Here is a 19,908-nt window from a genome sequence, read left to right on the forward strand (position 1 = left end):
TCTCTCGGCTTTGTCTTTCTACTTTCTTCTCCATCTACCTGAAACCTCTACTGTCCTGAGGATTCAGACAACTCCTTGGAAAGCTGAAACATGCTTAATATAGACCTAGAAATACACTGCTTTAAATTCTCTTCTTTCCGGGAAGAGTTAGGCTCATTTCAACCCGAAAGCATGGGCTCCCTTCTGGAGGGTAATCCAGCCCCCAGATTACTATGACCTTTCTGTAAGCCATTCTAAGATCCAGTGGAGTCTCCTTCCCTGAAGTGATTCAGAGCTACCTTCCGGCACAGCCTCAGTAGTGAAATACCTGCCCAGTGGGGTGATTGCCAAATGCCCACGTGGATCACCCCATCCATTAGGCTATTTCTGAACAAAGGATAGTCCACTTAGAAAACAAAACCTCATGAATTACATTTCATGCCTTGGGATATTATGACAGCTTGCCACAAAGCAAAACAGGAGATAGGGGCAGAGATACTGCAAAGTAGTAGGTGATAGATCAATCAGTGACACTATCTTCCCATAATAGGGATATCACTTCAAAATGACAAGTAAAGTTCAAAGGAGGAGATGCTCAAGTTCTGAGACATGCTGACTTCTCTTGGTACAGTCTTCTCTTCTGATCTACTTCAGGCTGGAACTCTAATTACCGAAAAAGCTTAAGTGATTTAAATGATTTTCATTGATGATTGCCTGTAACATAAAGTCAGACCAATGTAAAAATAAGATACCTCACAAACCTAAGATTAATTATATGATGCTTTCATAGTTCATTGTACAGATAAAGTAGTCAATAACCTTACTTGTGAAGGTTGTATTAAAGTCAGTATATTTTTTCCGTAACAAAGAAGTATTTCAAAGGCAGAAACAAGCCTGAGATTATTGTTTTCATGCCACTAAGAGGAGCAACTAAAAAGAGTCTGAAAAATAAATCTTCTGACATGACAATATTAAAAGACTGAAAAGTTACCAATGAAAATATCAACTGCTAAAATTAAAATTGTCTTTGAAGTTTGATGAACTGTGTAAGTATGACTAAAATCAACCCTTAAAAAACATTTGTTATGTTGCTCTCAATACCACTAACTTATCATGTATTCTTCTGCTGAAAAACAAGAACCATCAGCTAGTACGGTTTTTGCTCATATAAATGAGTATAAAGGAAATGAAGCAAGAACAACAGATAAACAAAATTAATTGAATGTTTAATCAAAGAGTTGATATGACTAATATACATTTTCCTTTTATCACAGTAAAATTTATTCCTCGCTCTCAAGTTTCTGTAACTAGATATCAGATAGCCAATTAAGTAACAGTGTGATTCATGTATAGCTTTAAATAACATCAAAATAATGATGGAATTATCGCTCGTGTTTGGTCGTGGTAAATCATTAACACATCTCAGTTTATGAAGCTACATTTCAATGAATTTAACAGTCAAAATTACAAACACATTAGAACTGGGGATAAATTTCTATGATATAGCATATATGAAACTTCCTGTTATAAAATTCATATTAAATGGTTCAATGTAAAATGTTTCTGAAAGCTCTATTTTAAATATTTTTGAAAACCTGTCATTCACCTGCTGTGTATACTTATCATGAAAGAAGATATTAATACACTCCAACTTCAGGTAAGTTATCCCAGATATCTAAAAAAAGTCTAAAAACTTATACAGTGAATGAAGCCAGTTGACAGTGTGCCAAATTCCAGACAAAAGACACCTTGATAGGAAGATACAGGTAGCTGCAGAGCAGTTCGACTCTGATGTGATATGATTTATGCCACACAAGTTCCTCTTGATCTCTATCAACCCTATGGGGAACTTACTGTGACCAAGTATCAACTTAGAGTGATGTTTCATAATCAGTTTGAGCCAAAACACTTTTATGCCATCTTCTCCCTACTTGTCTCCCTGGCTATGTACTCCCACTCTCACCACATCTTGGCACTAGAGTTTGTTGCACTCATGTCACCACCAGTATTGAAAGCCATCTAGCTTAAATTGGTTTTCTTTCCTTTTGTAGCTGTGAGCCTGAGTGCTGAAGCTGGCTGAAGGAAGAGGAGAGTGACAGGGGGCAGGTGTCAGAGCACCACAGATATATATCACGTTAAAGAAATCATGAATCATCACACCATTAATGGCTAACCTGGCTGCTAGGTGAAATTGTCTGCCCTTGAGAGGCTCCACTGACTAACAGTAGAACCTATTTGAGCCAGAGGTCTCAAGCTGGACAAAGTGAACACTCTTCATAATATAAAAATAGCAGGAACACAAAGGTATTGACAGCAATGCAAGTTAGGCATGTAAACATTTTTTGTCCATCTGACTCTAAATGGATTTTTATGTTTTCTGATAGCTGCTTCTTTCATGGTGACTGTGTCAGAAGCATTTAAAATGGAAACAAACAAATCCAAGGGGTTTGCATGTCCAGAGATTGCAGGAAACAGTTGCAAAATTTGCCTCCTCCACAGACTACTCTCTTCAGTAATAGTAGGAGCTTGTACAGTCCCTTCTCTCTTGAACTGCTGGTGTGTTGGCTGAGACTGCCCTGGAAACCAAACTCCATTTTCTAATTACCTTGTTCTCCTTACCTCAAGGAGAGACTGATATAAGGAATTCCCGAAATAAAATAACTCTGAAAAAAGTTGCAAATATTCATAAAAGAGCAGGCAGGCAATTGTAACAGGTACCAATGCTCTTAGAAAAGTTTTTCAAATACAGTGAGCTATTATTTGTATGTGTCCCTCCATTAAATACTGCAATAGCATTTTAGTCATTTTAACTTTTGACTTAAGCTAGTTTGAACTGTTACTGTTGGCAATATATTAGCTTATAATATATATAGCAAGTAAACTATTCTGAGCAACACTGTGGAGAAACTAAAGATTGTTCATTCCCTAACTAATTCTAAATAATTTCACTCTTTGACTTTGCCCTTGTAGATGTAACTTTTGTTTGTTTGTTTATTTGTTTTTTACAAAAAAGAATAATCTCACTGATTTGAGTATTTGTGTTTATAAGCTTTTTTAAATGTCCGACCTCTCCAAAGCATTGGGAAACTGAAAATCATACCTTGGATACTGCATTTATGACAAAATATCTGTTTTGACATTGATTACCACTTGGCAAAGGAAAACAAAACAAAACAAAACAAAACAAAAAAAAAAAAGAAAGATTGTACAATATTGGCTTCTTTATTTGTCAGTCATCTTTCTTCATACAGGAATTGTATCTCTGTATTAAAAGTTGAAACTGTCTTCCAAAGAGAAATCCTCTAATTTTGATTTAAGTGGGATGAATGCTGTTTAACAGAAACTAAGAAGAGATTAAAAACACACATAAGCCCACAAAAACTTGCTACTGGTATTTAAACTATAACAAACCTGTAGGTATCTTTATTATCAATCTCTAAAACTATTATAAAATCAGTCGTCCTATGATTTTTAATGAGCAGAAATGTATCATGTATGCTTTTAGAAATCCCATGAAAAATCTGACCATGAATGAATTATTAACAAATACAAGCATTTATTACTTCAAATGACTTGCCTAGAAAGCTGTGAAAGAAACAAAACATATGACCCTATAGCCTCATATCTCCAATCTGTTACATTAGTGTAGAGAGGGGTAATTTTGTAATGCTCGTTATAATTTCTTCTTAATAACCCTAATGTGGGTTAAGTGAAGTACGCACTTCATTTGTTTCCGTAGTGAATATGAATAGTCACTTGATATGTTTTATTTCTTGGTAAGTGTGACATTTTTCTAATATTTCCTTCCCTACAAATATTTTCAGTTATTATACACTGGTTATTGGAATGAGACCAGTATATTTGTAATATAGCACATATCTATTTAAAGGATACTTTAAGGAATGGAAATGACTGATACACTAGAAGGTGACATTTACTGCAGAGTTCAAGGTAGATACCCAAGACAGGCCTTGCAAATAATTAGATCTTGAAGTATAAATCTAAATTCTGGTGTTACTGAACTGTATGCCTTCTCTCTCTTTAAACTTCCTAGCTCCATGGTTCTCAAGAGTTGCATCTGAGTTCAGTGAAACAAAAGTTTAACATGAGTTTCTTTGTATTTGGACTTCTTTTTTTTTTTTTTTTTTTTTTTTTAATATATATATATATATACTTTCAGATTGGCACAAAAACTAAGTGTTGCATAAATCTCTTGGTTTAAGTGATATTTTACTTGTGTGGAAACAAGAAAAAGTGTGGATTTCTTGTGTGGAAACAAGAAAAAGTAACTAAGTAGTCCATTATCAGAATGTTCCTTAGACAAAAGGGTAAGAAATAAAAGAGGACAGATTGTGGAAAATACTACTGTGTTATCTTTTGCTGATAATTGTCTAGAGCACTCTGAGGGGGATATAGGGCACAAATTATGATTAGCATGTGCATGTTGAATATATTGCTGGTAATTTGTTGTCAAATACGAAATTTGGACTAATATGCATTTGTATCCCATTATTCTCAAGCCTAACCCAAAGGAAAGGAGTTCACTGATCTGTAGTTCTTGATCATGTATTCATCACTACCAAAGTTTTATATGAAAGTTTACAATACATATCATAAATAAACTATTGTTGGAATTCTTTTATTTTTTAAAAAAATTATGCTATGTAGAATCAAACTGAATTTCCATGAGTCTTTTTTTATTTGCAAATTCCTCGGATATTAAATATAATATAAAATCAAATAGATAATGATTTGGACATTTATAACAAATATGTGTTGATTATTTCTAGGGATATCCTGTGTATTCATCCATAATATGCTATGTAAACAGACAAGAATAGCACCTCAGTATGCACAATCTGAATTTTCAGTGTTACACATCTGTTAACAAATATAAAAAGATCCCGTTCAACTGATTGTTTCAAAATGTTCATACTACTGTGATGTTCTAAACTGTAAGAGTTTATCACAAGCATTTAAGACCTTCAGCCTCTCACTGTTCCTGCAAATAACTTTCCATTTTCTCTTGACATGACAAACTGTCAAATCCCCAGTAATTACTGGAATAAGAATACATGCAGATATAGATGGATTTTTCAGAATGAAACCTACAGCACTAAATCTTAATACAATCTACAGAACTACCCTGAAGGGGACTGCCTGATGCCTTGAAATTATATGCAGTGCAATTACAAGATCATTTGAGAACACCCCAACCCCAGAGAAGGGGTGGCCCTCTGAAGATGACATGGGGAGAAGTAGCACTGGAGTTGATGAATTACAGGAGACAGATGAGATTCACTGGTCAGGGACAGACAAAATGCAAAGCAGACCTTAGGAGAATGGAAGGAGATGGCGAGACAAAAGCTAAGCCCTTGTGCAATTCCAGTACTCCCCCAGTCCTCCAAGCAAACAAAACCTCCTGATAATAAAAGATACACACTATGGACAGAGGGCATTTCAAAGGGGATTCCCCGAGATTTAATGGACAATATGCCCATTACGATGCTAGAAAAGTTCATTTGAGCTTGGAAAGACAAAGAGAAGGATTGTCCCCAAACTAAGCAGATCTCATGATACAGGGCATGGGCAGCACTTACACCTACTGCCCCTGAAGGAAACTTGCTTGATTTCAGGTCTGGAAATTGGACCCGCCATCCCCAGTGAGCCGGGACATGGCAGGTGGATCCATTTATGGATGTTCACAGAAAATAGTAAAGGAGACTTGTTGATTACCTTTCCCCTTGGCCTCCTTAAAACTCCAATTACATTTCTAGTAGATACAGGTACTCAGATCTCAGCTCTCCGATCTGATATAGTGAATCGCAATGGCATTCTCCCTGACGAAAACCAGATCTGAGTTACAGATGTTTTTGGGTGCTCTTAGACACAGCTGACTGCCCAGGTGAAATGCTGGTTATCTGGAAATGAAACTGCAACAGGGGCAGCACAAATATTCTGGGACTTGACCTATTAAAGGGACAAGCATGGGTGGATTGAAAAGAAAAGGAGTGTAAATTTGGGTTCCCAATTGCATCTGTAAGACTTTTACAGCAAGCGCCTGCACTTCCTCCTTATGTTCTCATAAAGCTCAAAGTTGTATAGGGGCTCACCCAGGCTGAGGCTGTTACACAGGCAATTGAAGAAAATACAGTAAAAGGGTTGAAACTATGGCTTAGTCACTTATTGAAACCTCAATCCAGTCAGATAACAGTAGCCACTTTACTGCCGGGGTGGTGCAGGAATGGGCAAAAGGAACAGGAATACAATGGGTGTTTCATATTCCCTACTACTCATAAGCAAATGGGGTAGTAGAGAGGACAAACGGGCTAATGAAATGAACTCTTAAACTTCATGATGCAGGACAGCCTACTGGGCTCCCTGACGCGCTTACTAAAATAGTCACTGGGGAACAAATGGGTGCCCCAGACTCACCTCGTTTAGTCCCAGACTTCCATCTCTACTTACTGGAGAAAAAGACCAGAAAGACTAGTCAAACCTGTTACATTATCTGGGACAGACAGTTTTAGTGGACCTTCCAACACCCCTAACCCTGAAGACACCACTCAATTTATATGCCTGGATACACAAAATCAACACCAGGTGGATGGTTCCATCCTTCTAAAGTGTGCTGTGATTTTATGCATTTTGAAGATCTGTTGCAGAAATTTGTCTCCTTATGTATATATTAGTAACATTTTTAACTTGCATCTGCTTTGTATTTGTGCTTTTTAGAATTAGAGAAAACAGAGAAGGACCACAAAGGATCCATGTTAGCCTTTTTCCTTTCCTTTCCTTTCCTTTCCTTTCCTTTCCTTTCCTTTCCTTTCCTTTCCTTTCCTTTCCTTTCCTTTCCTTTCCTTTCCTTTCCTTTCCTTTCCTTTCCTTTCCTTTCCTTTCCTTTCCTTTCCTTTCCTTTCCTTTCCTTTCCTTTCCTTTCCTTTCCTTTCCTTTCCTTTCCTTTCCTTTCCTTTCCTTTCCTTTCCTTTCCTTTCCTTGATTTATAGAAGACCACATTGCTTATCATCCTTTTCCAAGTTTAAATTGTTCTTCACCACAAGTAAAACATTTTAACCAGTCATTTGGTGTCATTTGACCTTAATTTGAACCAAGGGGATCACAGAACCGCGGCGAATCCCTGGGCTTCCAGTCCGGGTTGTGACACATACTAATTCCTGGGAGAAAAAAACCTATACTACTATGTGTTGTTCCACCAATAGTCCAAAGACATCCTTATTGATGTAAGTTTGCAGATGACACCCAGTTGGGTGGGAGTGTTGATCTGCTCGAGGGCAGGGAGGCTCTGCAGAGAGACCTGGACAGGCTGGAGCCATGGGCTGAGGCCAACTGGAGGAGTTTCCATAAGGCCAAATGCCGGGGGCTGCCCTTGGGCCACAACAACCCCCAGCAGCGCTACAGGCTTGGGGAGGAGTGGCTGGAGAGCTGCCAGTCAGAGAGGGACCTGGGGGTGTTGATTGACAGCCGGCTGAACAGGAGCCAGCAGTGTGCCCAGGTGGCCAAGAAGGCCAATGGCATCCTGGCTTGTGTCAGCAATAGCGTGGCCAGCAGGGACAGGGAAGGGATCTTACCCCTGTACTTGGCACTGGTGAGGCCGCCCCTCGATTCCTGTGTTCAGTTTTGGGCCCCTCACTACGAAAAGGACATTGAATGACTCGAGCGTGTCCAGAGAAGGGCAACGAAGCTGGTGAAGGCTCTGGAGCACAGGTCGTACGGGGAGCGGCTGAGGGAACTGGGGGTGTTTAGTCTGGAGAAGAGGAGGCTGAGGGGAGACCTCATCGCCCTCTACAGCTACCTGAAAGGAGGTTGTAGAGAGCTGGGGATGAGTCTCTTAAACCAAGTAATAAGCGATAGGACAAGAGATAATGACCTCAATTTGCTCCAGGGCAGGTTTAGACTAGATATTATGAAATATTTCTTTCCAGAAGGGGTTGTTAGGCGTTGGAACGGGCTGCCCAGGGAGGTGGTGGAGTCCCCATCCCTGGAGGTGTTTAAGAGTTGGGTTGACATAGCACTGAGGGATATGGTGTAGTTGGGAACTGTCAGTGTGAGGTTAATGGTTGGACTGGATGATCTTCAAGGTCTTTTCCAACCTAGATGATTCTGTGATTCTGTGTGAGATCAGCTTAACATGCGAAGATCATTGCTGCTCACAAGAGAGCTTTATCTCTAGATCTGAATATTCTGAAGGCATTCATTAATTTAAAACAGTTATCAATGGTATTACACAGTATTAAATTTTAATTTTGACATTTACTACTTAACATTTGAATGCTTTTGCATAGTACCATTAAGCGATGTTTTATTTTTTTGTATGCAAGGAAAAACTTGTGTGTCTTTCAACATTATATAAGATGAAGTGTCTACATACAATTCAGAACCACAAAGTATAGCTTAAAGACAAAATTCTGGCAAAACGATTGCAGAACAATGTGATTCCTGATGTTTCAAATGTACACAATTACAGTCTTTTTAGGACTATAATTTCAGATGGTGGAAATCATATACACTATGTGCCTATTTCTAAATTGCATTTCTTGGTATATGGTATTTTGTATTTATTTTGATCTTGGTTACAGTAAGTTACATCCTAACATCTCCCACAGAGAATTCTTACAAAAGTTGTGCTGTATCTGATTATATTTTATTTTGCTAGTAAGAGACATGATTTTTGATTGTTCAAGAAAGTCATAAATAGGAAACTGAACATTTGGATGATTATCCAACTGATATGGAAAATCTGAGGTTCCACAGTCTTCTCTTATATTGTAAAAATAAACCAGATGTTTACCTTTTTAATCGGAAATGTGAAAAATTGCACAAAAAAATCTGAAAAAGAAAATTCTCATATATCTAATCTGTAAATAAAGAATGAAATGTACATATTTGAGAGAGACTAAACAGACACTTTTTATTGAATTAAATCCTATATAGATGCTTAACACAGAAAGTACCTTAAATAAGTATGGTATATATTATTCTCTAAAGCAGACATTTCTCAATGGATTATAATCTAACATGAATAAAGAAGTTTTATTATTCCATCATTAAATCAGATAAATGTATCCCAGACAACACACAAATAAGGTGAGATAAAATGCAAACAAATGCATTGTCAAGTTTTGTCTATAAGTATATATATGTTATATATATAGGGAGAGATTAAGTACCTATGTATATATATTTATTTGCAAACACAGAGAAAGAGAGAAAAATAAACTTGTAAAATACATAGATATGATATTTCTGATATCTTTACTATTACCTGTTAGAGTTTGATTAAATTAGGAAAAAGAGTGGAAGGAAAATTCATTGATGTGTTTTCACTGATCTATAGCTGCAAACTTTTCCTTAGTACAGTTGAATGTTTCTGACTCACTTATTGTGTCTTTTAGCAAACTGTTTGGCCCTCACGGACAGCCTCAGATATAGAATAGTTGGATTAATGCAATCTGAATGTTGAAAGTTGAAAGAAGAGAGTAGAGGGTACATAGGAAACATTTTTCTTGGTTTTAATAATCAGATCTTAGTGACAGAAATCTCCCTTATTACCCTGTGGTTTTCTTCGTCACTAGATGTTGAAATTTTTTTCCCCCCGAGTCGGGACCTTTGGAAGTCCTCAGTCCATTATTTACTTGGGGAACACACTTCTATGCTATACTTCTCCATTTGGAATTGGGAAGCTGAGCTGCAAATGCCAAGACAAACATTTGAGTATAATTTTCTCTCTTTTCAGTAGAATGTGTAAAACAGCATGTATGTGATTTTGGTCATCTTGTATCTGGTTAGATTAAAAAACTACACATACGGTAAAGTAGGTATTTTGATATTCTGAGTTTCCTTGTACCACTGCTTTAAAGAAAGACATAAACCAGCTTTTTGAACTTTCCTTCTCTTCCAGCTCAGCCTCACTGAATGATACTGCTTGAGTACATTTACAAAAAATCAGGAGCTAATACTTGTATTTACTCAGTTTACTTCAATTGACTAAAAAACCCCACTGCTATTATTACTGCTGTTTCTGATGCTTCATGGGGCCTTCAGTTTTCCATGTGCCTCTCTCATAATAGTCCTCACTGAGCCTAAAACAGTGATTGAACCAGTTGAGGTATCTAGCTATTATCATTGACAAAAAGACAACAAAATTAATAGCATTATACAAACTTTGCCCAGGTCAGAGTTAGGTAAGTATTATCCTTTATGTGACTTTCCTAAATGGTTGTTTTATATTTTGATGTCTATCTCTGCAGGGAAAAAATTATCAGACACTTTTGTTTCTTTCACCAGATGCTAAGAACATAATATTGTTCATCCATTTACACCACATTTCAAACATGTGAGTTTTTGTGAACCAGTCTGCAGTTAAATCCTTAACTGTGCAAGTGAGTCTTTAAGCATAGCTTTTTCCATTGAAAGTCTTACTATTTGACTAGGTGAGTATAGGAAACTGAACTTGAGCCCACAAATTATGATATGATATTAAAACTAAAACATTTTAGAACAGTGAGACTAGGAATTTGTTGATGAAAACTCTTTTAAAATATTAGATTGTTGAAAACTAACAAATAAATAGTTCAATCAGAAAAAAAAAAAAAAGAGTTTTTAATTTTTTTTTTTCACCTTTTCAAAAGACCACTACTTGTTTTCTGGAGGGAAAATCCCAGCTATCAGGTAAATAAAAATATACATGATATGTGTGAAGTAAATTTTGAATTTACAGTTTTGATTATTCCCATGTGAAACTGTTGTCCATATTATTTTAATCTAATCATAGAATAGATCAAAGAATTAAAGTGTCCAACTTAATCGCATGACTTGTAAAAAAGATCAATTTGGTTTAAAAAATGTTGGTGTAATCAAATAGATAAACTTAAAAATCCCTATATATTCTTTGATTTTAATTTTCATCCTGAAAGTAGTCACAGATTGTTAGGTATTTCATATCACTTTAGTTAATTTATTTATACAGCTACTGATTAAGCTAGTTAAGGCGGGCTTTTATCATTAAGAAGGCCAATTTGTGTGAAAGAATTTAATGACAACACAGTGCTGTATATGAATGAAGTAGCATTCTCCTCTCCCTGATGATTTACCTCTGGAACTTTTTTGTATTCTTTAGAAATAATGCAACAAAACCAGTTTTACTTACATTTTTTTTCTTGAATAGGTGTGGGTAAGAAAGAGAAAGAAGCAAGCCCCAATTCACTAGGTAATACTGAATTTAATTGTATTTACATAATGCCCTAAAAACAAGTCGGAAAAACATTCACTGCATATTTGGTCGAAAGAGTAATTTTTTAGTGTTGGATAAACTTCAGAAAAAAACCATTTCATTCAGATGACAGAGAAAATAGTTAGATGCCTGTCCAAAAATGTTACAGTTCCATTCATATAGTGCTAGAAATCCTTGATTCCCTTTTTTCCTTTCTCTAACATCAAGCCTAGCTAAAAATAATTCAACAGTTATTTTATTTTTCTAGGTGAATTTTGGCATTTCAAATTACAGCCTTGTGCAGAACCAGCAAACACAATGAAATATGGGGAAGAGACAGGCTAACTAGCTTGTGAGGTGTTTGAAAAAATTATTGCATGTTTTGCATTTTTTAAATTCAGATCCAATACTGTCTGTTGTGGAGAGACACCCGTCTTCTTTGGTAACATGAAAATAGACCAACTGGATAGTAAAATCAGATTTTCTCGAGTCAGACTAAAAGTATTCCTCCTGTTCCCTTGAGGAGGACAGACATTTGACAGTGCTGGTGTGAAAAATAATATTACCTGAAAGACAGGTGAAACTGAAAAGACTCAGAATTTACCAGTATAGAAATATAGAACATATTTATTATAGAAACACACATATCGTGGATATATTTATATCATAAATGTATAACGTGTACATAAATCTAGAAGTAAAAAACCACTTATCTGTTTTAGGATTTTTCATATGAGAGAAATAAAGTTAATTCCTTTCTGAACAGGTCTGAATGGAAAGGTTTATATTTTTATTATTACAAGAGGGTTTTGTATTAGCAGGGATTTGTTAATTTGATTTTGTTCACATGTTGAAGGTAAGAGGAAGCATACTGTGGGATGCAGTGCCTTGGTCATTATGTTGTTCTGTGCCTTGCTTTCCCTTCATTGCCTGCTTTTCTCCCTCCCTGGCATATGCTGCTGCCAGACCACAGAGTGGCTCAGACCTGAGTGGGAAACACTCATCTCCTTATTGCTCCAAGTTTCTTGCAGGCTGCATACTTCTGAAGACTGACATAATATTTTATCTGTAGTCATTGTTTCCAAAGAAGCAGTTTATACAGAGGTCACCACAGCTACCTAAGAACCCTTTTAAGAGGAGAAAAGCCTAAAAAGAAAACAGTATTTTTACCCTTAGAATTTAGGATTGAGTTATTGATTACAAAATTGGAATTGAAGTTACCAAGAAAAAACGTTAAATGAAGAACAGGATAAGTTGGGAACTAGTTTTTCTTTCCTCATCCTCTGCTTCATGCTTTGGCTGTCTCATGCTGTCTTTTAAGAAAAGCCTTTGAGAAATTAATTTCTCCTTCAATTTCTATCCTGTGCTTCTATCTTGCACTTTTCTTGTTACTATTCAGTGTAATAAAAAGATATTTCAGATGAGGTGTCAAGAATTCTATGACTCTCTAAGGTTGCTTATTGCAGAGCAGCCATGCTTAACACTCTCCCAAACATCAGGTGAATAGTGGGACGCCTTTCCCATGTCTTGACTGTGGGATGGGAGACTGTAGGTTCATAGGATTGAGGTGTGCAGATTCTCCAGCTCTGGTTTCTTTCCTTTTGTCTTAGCAAGTCAAACTGCAGTTGTCAGCTTATGCCATAACACTCTATCAGTCACTGTTTAGAGAAACTCCTTCCGTAATGTGCAGTCACCTTTTGGTCTGATGCTGATTTACAAAAGTCATGCAACACAATAGTACAACAGGTCTGTAGCCCCACGACATTGATTTTAATTGCTGGTGGGTAGAAGAGACAAATATATCCCAGCAATAAATTTCAGGTATCTCTGTCACTCAGTACTGGAGCCAAATGAATGAGACACACCTGCAGTCTTCCCACCTCGATTTAGATGCTGAACAGAGAAGCCCTTTGCAAGAACTGAACTCCAGTACCTCCTTCAGCAGCAAACACACTGGGGTTACTGAGGGCTTCCTCAAAAGTGTGCCCAGCACCGCTCCCCAGAGGCCTGCTAGTAGGGAAGATTTTGAGGTGAACCATCATTATTGACATATCAGTACACCATGTGCACCTGCAGAAACACACATATCCCTGTAAATTATGTACCACCCCCAGGGCATGCCCTGAAAGTCGCAACCTGTTTAATTTCCAACTGAAGGTGGAGGGCTGCAAGGTGAGAAGCACAGAAATGCGGGCAGAGAGTGGGGATTGCCCCAGCTCCCCACTGCGCTGACTGGTGACCTGCTAATGAAATCCTGGACTACCTCAAACTCCTAGTTCCTTGCTCTCCCTTTTCTGTGACATCCATTCCACTTCTGCCCCTCCCATCAACAAGATTATTTTTCAAATAAGGGACAAACACACCATCTCAAACAAATTCTGGAGGACTAAAATGTTTTCTGGCAGTGTCCAGAGCCGTCTGCAACACATGGTCATCCCAAGCCTCAGGTGGGTAGATGGATGCTGGCTTAGGTAACAAATCCAAGCTTTGACTAAGTGAATCTTGGCAATTATTCCAATGTTAAAATAATTTGCATTTTTGCAGGGTATGAACTGGCCAACTGAAATGAACACCAGCTTGCTTCAGAGAAAGTGAAAAATTGACCTTTCAAACATTATCCAGCAGGACCAAGACATTCAATCTAAGAGTGGAACAACACAATTTTCATGTCAGGGAACTATCACTTTTTTGCACTTGCTCCGGTTCTCACAGGCTTTTTCACAGCCTTTTAAACAACAAATTAATATATCCTTGTAGCTTCTTGATATAAAGCTAAATCTGCAGTCAGGCTTTCCCATTTGTGTCTGAAAGTGACATTTTAATCTTAACTCTTTCATATCCATCAATATCTATTTAGATTTCTGAAAAGTGTCATTTCCAAACCCAGCACTTCTCAAATTACTTAATCTGTTTCTTAGAACTACGTGAAATCAAAGATATGATTAATTCTAAAAATCATAGATAAAAAGCCTCTAGCTAGCCATTAATATTTACACTTTTATTGAAATAGTTTTACCCATACAGTATTTTTGCAAGACAACATCAAAGGCCAAAAAGGTTGTCTTCTATTTTTTTCATTAAAAATATCTCATTAAGCAACATTATTTTGGAAAAAAATGTGTGGGGTCACTTTGCTTTCTGTTCCCTAGGCTTGTGTTCAAATGAAAAGGTAAAATCATCTAGGATTATCATATAGGAAAAGTTTTCTGAGTTGACATATTACAAACAATACCTTCAGAACAACAGAAAGTAGCTCTAGGAGGAAATTTGTTACATCTCCCCTTTTCTATACAATTGTTTCTGAAAAGAAGTATATCATCATCTCAGAATATTACCTGAACAGCATGAATCATTTTAAAGTAATATTTTATAAATATCAAAACAAAGATTAATTATTCTCTGGCCACTATTAGCCATAAGATGGCAAGCACCATAAAATGATTTGCCAATTACTTTCATAATTAATTTGTAAGTCTTCTAATTTTTCTGGTGTTGTGCTGCAGAATGTACTGAGTTTTACTTGCTTGCTTGATTTATCTTTTTCTTTTTTTTTTTTTCTTTTTTACTATTTGTTTCCATTTGTTTCTGTAGCCAACATGCTGGAAAACCTATCAATAGGTTACTGTTCTGACACCAAAGCATAATTCCGATGTAACCTACTGGGGATTGTTTGTTTCTTACAAGTTGCCCTCTGTGTCAATCCACAAAGGAGGTGGATTGTTATATCTTGCAGACTGTAGTAACTCATGCATTTAGCTTTGGAGCCTAAATTACCTGTAGAGTGGTAGGAAACCAGAGTGACAAAACATACCCACCATCCACTAGGCTAGAAAAAGTGAAAAAAAATGGTTTTTTTATTCATCGATTTCTCTTCATTCATCTTTACATACATATTTGTACATTTGGAATAATCAGATGGTATTATGTTAACTTCTCACTGTTTGCTGGATGGTTTTAGACCAGTGTGACATTTTTAATCCCAGAAAATCTTTGAAATTCTGTAAGTAATCACCAAAGCAAAGAAGTCTTGCAAGCAGAATTTAAACCACAACATCCCACTGAATCCCACAGTAAATATATTTAAATATACAGAAAAGGAGACGTTTAGAAAGAAATGCTCAGGTACAGTTATAACTAGACTTTCAGCAAAGGTAAAAACCAATATCAGTAATATTTAAGAGATTAGTACTCAGTATTAATTAGTACCTTTTTTCTGTGTGTGTGAATAACAATCTTCTAGATGGTATATGATACATCTTTGCATGGAAACAAAGTATATTTAATGCACTTTCAATGAAATTATTAATGCCAACATACCACCACATTACCATTGTACATTAACACATCAAATAACTTCATACAATTTGAACAGAAATGACGTGTTTACTACTTACCTAACTGGGTCTCCTGAACTGTTAGCTTACTCTCCAAGGGGTGTAAAAGCTTTGGTGGTTTATCTGTTAGTGGTGCTAGAAAAGAAAAAAATTCACATATATAGTTTTCTGATTATTATTATTGGGTACAATAAGATTTGCTTCAGGAATGCTTCAGTTTTTCCTTTTGTTTAAATAATGTTCATGCATTCCGTAAATGTTTTTGCTTAGAGAGTAAATATATCACCATTATCATCATATATATGATATATAAACATATCATCATATTAGAATCTTTCACATGCTAAGGTATTGAAGGCATTTGTGTTAAAAAAACTAATCTCTTTAAACACTCACAAAAACCATGCACTGACATGTTACAGTTTTGCATTTTCATAAATATTATCCAGCATTTCATAGTTTGTTATGATATTTACTTTTCTATCAAATATAGCCATTAATGGAGAAATAATATACATTACTGTAAAACAATTTTGAATATTTAATGACAATTTTATTTTAAAAGATATTAATATCACTGAAACTTTTGAAAGTGGAGTACTAGAAAAAGGCTCAATTTTCAAAATCCAAGGGATGGATATACTGAAATAATGTTAAGAATCCCAACAAAATGACTTCCCTCCTCCCTTTTGATTGAACCTGAAATAGTATTAGTAGACTTATGCAAATTGTGGAATAGAAGAATTTTGTAGTGGTCAAAAACCTTTTGAAGCTTGCTGAAGTGTAGTATTCCATCTATGAAGCTAAATAGTTCAGCTATTCTACTAGATTCATCATCTGCATACTTAATTCATAGATGTGACATTGATCAAATGTAAAAAAACCTAATTTTGCTGTTAGCAAGTGTATTCTTTACTGACCTCTGACAGATGAGTGCATGCTATATGAAAAAAAAAACTTTTTTTTTTTTTTTAATAAAATTTCTAGTAAATTTCATGGAAAATCTCCAACTTTTGTAGTCATCTGGAACATTTTGGTATTTTGCTTTTCAACATTAATTCATACTTCAGTCTTTAACAGAGATTATGGGCTGTCAGAGATTTAAAGTACATTTGACATTTTGATATAACTCTATAATATTTGTTCCCTCCAACTTGTCAAAATCACTGTTCCCTTTCTCACTGACACACACATATCTACTTATGTATGGGTTTAATCAACTAAACACACTCATCTCCTGTCAGCTGAATTGTAGAATATGTTTAGTTTCATTCTCTTTACTATGTTTCCTCTGCTCTTTGATGAAATTATCAATGTCCTTTAAGATATACAGTATTAATTTCAACTTTGCTTCAACTACAGAATGGATCCATTATCAACTCATACGTTTCTGCTTTATGGAGGTTTTTCTTTATTTGACAGGAGCATATACCCACTCAATTGGTGTCTGGTATGTTGACCTATCAGATCTAGGACTGAGTCGAAAGGATTGGGATGGGAAAAGAACTGGATTTGGTCTACAGACCCTCTTTCAGTTCATTCTTCCAGCAACAGTTTCTACTTTCTACAGGATCACTCTGCACTACAGACTCTGGAGAGAGACACAGCTGTGAAAGACTTTTCGGCAGCATCTCTGGGTTGTTACTTTTCTTTACACGGATTTGAATGCTAATGCTCCCTTTGTTTTTTGTGGGTTCGTTGTTGGTTTTTTTTGTTGGTTTTTTTTGGCTTGTTTTTGTTTTTGTTTTTGTTTGGTTGTGTTTGGGGTTTTTGTGGGGGGGGGGGGTTTGTTTGTTTGGTTTGCTTTTTGTTTTTTTTTTCCCCTTGGGGGCAGAAGCAGCTAGAAGGGAAAAGGTTTCAAAATATATTTTCTCTTAAACCGCAAAATTAGTCATTCCCTCTTCTTAACTTCTCTGTAATGGCTCATAATTTATCAGCACATTGCCATTTTTTAAACATCATCCACTATGAATTTAAATTTAGTTTTGCAGTTCTGTCATTCTCAGCTCAATTGCCATTCATCAGATAATGTCTTCTGAGTCACTGTTGTTCTAAATCTGTTTTGAAACTCTTTGAGCAAAGTTCTTTCATTGTAAGTAAAGATATAGTAACTGGTGGCATTAATCTGAATGCAACAAATATGTAGATTAGAAAACAGTATTTTTCTCAGTTTAAGCAAAAATCAACATTACTTTTCTGGTCCTGTACTTCAGGTCTCTATGAGGCTTCCTACTTTTAAATAAATAGCCACAGGATGTTAATATGCAGATAAATCATCCTTCAACAACAGTATGAAGTTATAAAATCTGTGCCCAATTTAATTTTCCCATAACTTGTGAGATTCAATAGATAATTTAATAGAGAAAATGTTACTGAAAATAATAAATTAGTCACATAACTGATGGATTGGAATCACAGGAACATGTAGGCTGGAAAGACCCTCTGGAGGCCAAGTGGTCCAACCTCCTGTTCAAAGCAGGTCCAATAGAGCAGGCTATCAGGACCTCATCCAGTCATGTCTTGAACATCTCTGTGGATGGAGATTTCACCAGTTCAGGTGTTCCAGCCCCCAGGCACCCTGTGGCCCTGCACTACTCAATCTAGTATATCCATGTCTTTATGTACAACGGGGAGCCCAAAATTTGACACAGCATTCCAGATGTGCCCTCACAGATGCTAAACAGATGCAAAGGATCACCCTCCTGGATCTGCTAGCTAAACTCTTGCCCAGAGCTGTGCACTTAGCCTTTGCCAACTCATGCTCAACTTACTGTCCACCTGGGCTGCCAGGACGTTTCTTTCAAAGATTTTTCCTACTCAGTCAGTCCCTGGTTCTACACTGTTGCACAGGGTTATTCCATTCCTAGAGCAAGATGTTGCATTTGCCTTTGTTGAACTCCATGACTCTCCAACTTGTCAAGGTCTCCCTCAACAGCAGCCCTGACCTCCACTTTGTCACCTGTTCTTCCTCTTTTGCTGAGAGCACACTCTGTCCCACCATCCAGGAGTACATAAAAACTTGAATCAACATTAAAACAAAGACACACAGGAGGTTAATTGTGTTACATACTAATTTTAAAGTGATAGTTACCAATATTTGTGGCCAGGAAGAATTAATGCTTATTATGACAGTGCAACTCTAAGCTCTCCAAATTGGGGCAAATATCAGTGTTTCAATGTTACATTCTTTACTGAAGCCTACCAACCTAACACTGTTGTCAGTATGCCTATACTACAAACAATCACATCTCCCAGGGACAACTCCTTCAACCATCTGGAAAAATTAAAGCATCCCTGGGTATTCTGCATTCCTGAGTTTTAGGCTGTAGGGAAATACTGTGAATGGGAGTAATACAGGCAAGGAAAATAATTTGAATAACTTGGAATACTTAAAATGTCAGATTTTCATAGATTATTTGAAATGGGCCCTTGGTCAAACAACACCTTTAGTGTCTGTTATTTTATCTATTTATTAGCCTGCAAATATATATATGTTTTCCTGGCAATTAATCCATGTGAGGCAGAGATGGGAATTTCTCCAACTGCCTCTCTCCCTTTCAAGTTTACACTCTCCACAGACAGCAACATGAATGGAATTGCAATTCTGCAACCCTCATTTAGTTTAGGAACCCTGAAGTGGACCTATGCATCTTCTATAATAAGTTGTTTCATATCCTTTAAACCATGGGGTGTGGTTTCTTAACCAGGTCAACCTACCATGAAACAGGCTATTAAAAATTAATACCATTTTCAAGTGGATATACGGAGGCACAGTTATCTACTAAATTGAAGAGCAAAACCTTTTGTGCTAACCTTTTACTAAATAGCAAGAATCAAAAATTACAAAACTCAAAACTACAGCTAGTCTCTTAAACAAGTTAAAAACATTTTTTTTTCTTTTTTATGATTAGATGTAGGAAGGCAATAATTTTCATGTCCTACAAAAATATCCATGACTTCAAAGCACTTCCTATTCTGTACTTTATGCAAAGAACCATAATTCTTTTGAATGCCTTTAAAAAATAAAGAGAGTGTCCTCTTCGCACCAGACAGTAGTTATCAACATGATTGTCATATAGGAGGAACAGAGTGTTCAGACTCCTATTCTTACACGAGGGAATTCTCAAGTCTCTTGGTGAGGATCTTAGTTCCTGGATATTATTATCTACTGATGCTGATGCATGGATGCACTTCTCCCTCCCTCACCCTCCCACCCCATCCTCTTTCTCTTTCTCCTTCTCTCTTTCCCTATCACTGTCTTCTTTTTTCCCTTTTTTTTTTCCTTCCCACTTAAGAGTCAGGAACATTATCCCAGAAAAAGTTAACAAACCTGGGTATATTTCTCTAAAAAAATGGGGTTTGACA

At 36.4% G+C, this 19,908-nt stretch overlaps 1 protein-coding gene across 1 annotated transcript in view; it reads right to left on the minus strand.

Annotated features, from left to right (window-relative positions):
* IL1RAPL1 (interleukin 1 receptor accessory protein like 1) overlaps positions 1-19,908 on the minus strand; it is an 801,634-nt gene that overhangs the window by 175,717 nt on the left and 606,009 nt on the right. The window contains exon 6 of the mRNA XM_074929670.1: positions 15,604-15,678. Within this exon, the coding sequence (XP_074785771.1) occupies positions 15,604-15,678 (75 nt within the window). The remainder of the gene's footprint in view (positions 1-15,603; positions 15,679-19,908) is intronic.

The sequence above is a fragment of the Athene noctua genome, chromosome 1 (genome assembly GCF_965140245.1).
Source record: "Athene noctua chromosome 1, bAthNoc1.hap1.1, whole genome shotgun sequence".
Taxonomy (NCBI): Eukaryota; Metazoa; Chordata; class Aves; order Strigiformes; family Strigidae; genus Athene; species Athene noctua.